The 4465-nt window shown below is 34.8% G+C and overlaps 1 protein-coding gene across 1 annotated transcript; it reads right to left on the bottom strand.

The window, feature by feature from the left end:
- Positions 1 to 2137: 2137 nt before the first annotated feature.
- Positions 2138 to 4465, bottom strand: LOC110415260 (uncharacterized). The gene is made up of 2 exons (XM_021426856.1): positions 3637 to 4465; positions 2138 to 2892 (listed from the first exon to the last, which is right to left on the bottom strand). Exons 1-2 carry the CDS (start codon positions 3769 to 3771, stop codon positions 2464 to 2466), a joined length of 564 nt encoding a protein of 187 aa, XP_021282531.1. The 5' UTR covers positions 3772 to 4465; the 3' UTR covers positions 2138 to 2463.

The raw sequence follows: 4465 nt of genomic DNA, 5'->3' as shown, positions 1-4465 counted from the left end.
ATAACTCAAAATTTTTTGAGTGTTGGTCAATTGGTTGATGATGATTATATGTTGGTATTCAAAAATAATGCATGCACAGTTTATGAACCTTTTGGTGTCTACATGATGTCTGTTCCTATGGTGAGAAACTGTTTTCTTGTCAAATAGGGAAATATGTGTTTGTCTGCAATAGAGTGTTCATTGGAACAAACCTATTTACGACACAAAAGGTTAGGCCATTGCAATTATAAGTCTTTACTGCAAGCAAGTGTCTCTGGTTTGTTGTTGAATCTTCCTAAATTGCATGGAAATGGTCTTATATGCAACTCATGTTAGTATGGTAAGTTGACTAGAAAGCCTTTTCCCAAGTCAACTTTGAATAGAGTAGAAAATAAGTTGGACTTGGTTCATTCTGATGTTGCTGGATCTATGAGTAAACCCTCCTTAAATAGAAGCAAATATTTTGTTATTTTCATTAATGATATGTCTAGAATGACTTGGATTTATTTCATACAGCATAAGTTAAAAGTGTTGTCAGTGTTTCAGAAATTCAGAGCAAGAGTGGAAAATGAATTGGGTTACAAGATCAAGACACTAATTTGTAGTAGCTTTTTCAGTTCACGTGTGCTGACCAAAAAAATTTCAACATTACTCCTATGTACTAATTTACTTGTTCCTTTAGTTTTTTTCTCTTGCCCTCTTTTTTTTTTTAAATGAATTTTACTCAAGGAACAAGCAAGAGAGTGGGAAATTAATTTGGGTCATTTATTGTTTTCCAGTTTCAAAGAATAGAGGCAAATGTGCCATGATATTTGGATCAAACGCACAATGTCTAATATGTGGAAAAAGGAAGTTGACTTGGTCATCTCTCCACACTTTTGAAATTATTTGCCCTTTGCAAATTGCATATGGTTTGGAAAACTTTGTATCTTTTTAATGCCTAAATGCATCCATGATCATTTAGTGTCAAATCCTAGATGAAGTCCTAAAGAAATAGTTTTGTCTCAATTCGTAACACTACCATGTAGAATCTAATCTTGCAAATTTAATATCGTTTAGAAGAATCGGGCTTGGGAGCAAAGAAGGTTCTCTTTCAATTAGTAGGCCTAAGCCCTTGCCAAATTGGGTCAGGCTTCGATAGGCATCTCTAGTTGCAACTCTCTTTCTGTTTTGGTTTCATAATAACTTTTAAATTAAAAAAAAAAAACTAGGCTAAACAAGTTACAATTATCAATACATTAGTTAATAAGGGCATTCTCTTTGAAAAATTGAAAAAATTTTAACACAGAAAAATTAATGCAGTAGTCTATTTCCTTTAAGAGTAGTTCATGTCAACCCAAGTCTGAATTTCTCCTTACAACCATTTAATGTCTCATTTTTGTCAAGATTTTTCCACCACAGAACAACATCAGAATTGCTTAATACGATTACTGAACTAGCATTATGCCATTTCTACCAGCACCAGCTTGTTTTTACTAATAAAGCTGTATCTATGTTTCAATCACTTTCCTGCAGCAATTTATGTACTTAAATCCACACAAAACATGCCTTTAACGCACTTCGCTATAAGCATGGGTCCTCTGTTTTGGACTTTGGGGTTCATTTGGATTGTTGAAATTATTTATATTGACTTGCTTGTTTTAAATTTTATTTAAAATAGTTTCTTAATTATGGACAGGATAATATTTTTGAATAAGATCAAGGTATTTCTAAGTTTTACGTGTGTCTTGTGCATTCAAGATTTTATGCTCAAAATATTTCTCTTCAAGATCGAACTTGATAAAAAAAAAATACTCTTTTCTTTATTAACTGAATTAATCAGTGTGAAGTACAAAACATGAAAAAGAATAGAGAAATTGTATCAGTTACCTATTCATAATGAATTATGATAATCTGTATGACCTTTTCTAAAAAAAATTGATGAGAATTTATAGTGCATTACATGAAAAAAAAAAAATAGAAATAATATTTTAATTAAACTTAATCAATACTTGTAAATATATACCCGTTAATCGAATCCAAAGAATCAAAGGAACTTCAGTTAAGAAAAGCTTATCTAAATTTTGCCTTGGTCATTGATCTACTTAATTTTATACGTAAAGGAATAGAACGAGAATAACCTTGTTAAGCATAAGAGAATTTAATGTTTTCATCAATTGTTTCATTATAGTATATAGCATCATCCACCAAAAAAATATAAAGGAGTGCTTTCAGGAGACTGATTAACAAGTTATTTATGGAGGATTTCGCAAAATTGATAACACTTTTGACTGATGATTGCAACTGGTTAAACTGTACCAGTAAAACATCATAGTCCAAGAACACAAACAGGCTGATTCACCAAAAACGGAAAACAGTAACACTAGCCAGAAGCTACCGTTGGACTCAAACACAACAAATTATTCAAACTCTGACCTTAAGACCTGCAACATTACTTACTGGCACTAGAGAGGCGGTCACAGTTAAACGGGCTCCAACATCACCCTACTCATGGAGTCCACCATCGTGGCCACCGCCATAACCTCTGCTGTTTCCGCCTCCTCCACCACGATTATAACTGTTGTTGTCGCCATCAGCAGCCCTGCCACTGTTACAGCAAGGTTGCACTTGGTTCACAGTAGGGATATTATAGTTTCCATGGAGGTTGAGATCATTCATTCCTTGGATAGCTTCATTCATCAGGCGAACAGGATTGTTATCTGCTTCAGCGGTAAGCAGAAAATCGTCGACCAATTCTTGCATGCGTTTATTCGCCGCAATAAGTAGGTGGTTCACTCTTCTAATCTGCCGCAGTTCTTTCTTCTTCCATTTAACTCTGAGTTTCTTTGCCCTTAGCCACCTCGCCATGCGTCTATTCTCAGCTTTCCTCCTTGCCAATTCAACCCCCACATCCTCAAGAACGTTTGGTCCATTCTGATTGGGCAAGCAAAATATTCATATTACCAATCAAATTATATATTAACAAAAAAAAGAGAGAAAAGCCCATGTACCACCAAAAATAGGAAAAACTAAGTTGCAAGGTTAAACATGTCTTTAAACTCTAATAGAAAGTTTAATCAATAATTTTTTATTGTTACTTTATAAAATAAATAAAATTTACATTTTGAAAAATCTATAATCCAAAAGAATTGAAATTTTATTGTAAAACTATGTTTAAAGACATTTAGAATTGAGTGTTGTGGACTTACTTAGAATTTAGAGTTTGGATTTTCAAATTTAAAATTTTAGTTTTAGGATTTAAACTAACATTGATTTCTTTTCCTTTTCAAATCTCAAAATTTTATATTTATGACTCTCAACGCAAAATAAATTTTGAAATTTTAAAATATATAGAATTTTATTAATATAAATTTTCTGTCTCATGGTTTCAACGAGAGTCGAGTCCTATTGAGAGTCGAGTCCTATTGGATATCATGGTTTTAATGAGAGTGAGATTGAGTGTCATGTTTCAATGTGGAGTCATGTGAATCTCATATCGAGAAGATTATATGCTCTCAATAAGTTGAGCCATAAATCTCATATAGAAGAGAAGTTCTTAGAGTGAGAGTTAAGAGAGAATTTTATAATTTTAGAGAAAGTCATAAATTTCATATTAATTATGCATTAGAATGGCACTGAACATCACTTTCAACATGTGATATATTCAAAGTGTCTTACCGAGAGCAAAGCGAACAGGGGAGCTAAGGAAGGATGTTGATGTGGGATCAAGGGAAGATTCCAGGAGCCAAGGGAGGATATGTTAATGTGGGAGCCAAGAAAAGACCTCGCAGAGTAGGCAAGAGAGGATGTCATGATGAGGTCATGGATCTCAACCAGTGCAAAAGTGAACAAAGGAGCCAAGGGAGGATGTCGATGTGTGAGCCAAGGGAAAGATATGTCGATGTGAGAGCCAAGGAAAGATCCCAAAGGAGAGCCAAGAGAGGTTGTCAATATGGAAGCTAAGGGAAGGATGTCATGGTGAGATCAATGGTCTTAGCCAAAGCAAAAGCGAACAGAGGAGCTAAGGGAGGATGTTGATGTGGGAGTCAATGGAAGATCCCAAAGACGAGCCAAGGGAAGATGTCATGGTGAGGTCATGGATCTCAATTACAGCAAAAGTGAACAAAGGAGCCAAAGGAGGATGTGGATGTGGGAGCCAGGGAAAATACCAGAGAGGAGCTAAGGGAAGGATATGCCAAAGCAGCCAAGAAAGGATATTGATGTGGAAGCCGAGGGAAGGATGTCATGTTGAGAAGTGTCACGATCCACACCAACCTGTGAGATATTGTTCGTTTGGATTCGTTGACTAAGGTTGGTATTATCCATTCTAACTCATGGTTTTATCTCATAAAAAATATCCAAGCTAAAAGTGATATGAACCCGTATCACTTTAATAAATAATCAATGTGAGATTTGTAGTTCTCTCTAAGATAATGGGATCCATATGTTAGAAGTTTCTCTTCGATGCGCGAGATTTTGTAACCCTCTCCGCTGAGAGCATTATCTT

The sequence above is a fragment of the Theobroma umbraticum genome, unplaced genomic scaffold (genome assembly GCF_002168275.2).
Source record: "Theobroma umbraticum cultivar Fairchild unplaced genomic scaffold, ASM216827v3 scaffold_147.0, whole genome shotgun sequence".
In the NCBI taxonomy this organism is placed as follows: domain Eukaryota; kingdom Viridiplantae; phylum Streptophyta; class Magnoliopsida; order Malvales; family Malvaceae; genus Theobroma; species Theobroma umbraticum.
Note: the sequence above shows the minus strand (reverse complement) of the source record. Positions and strands in the feature narration are given on the sequence as shown.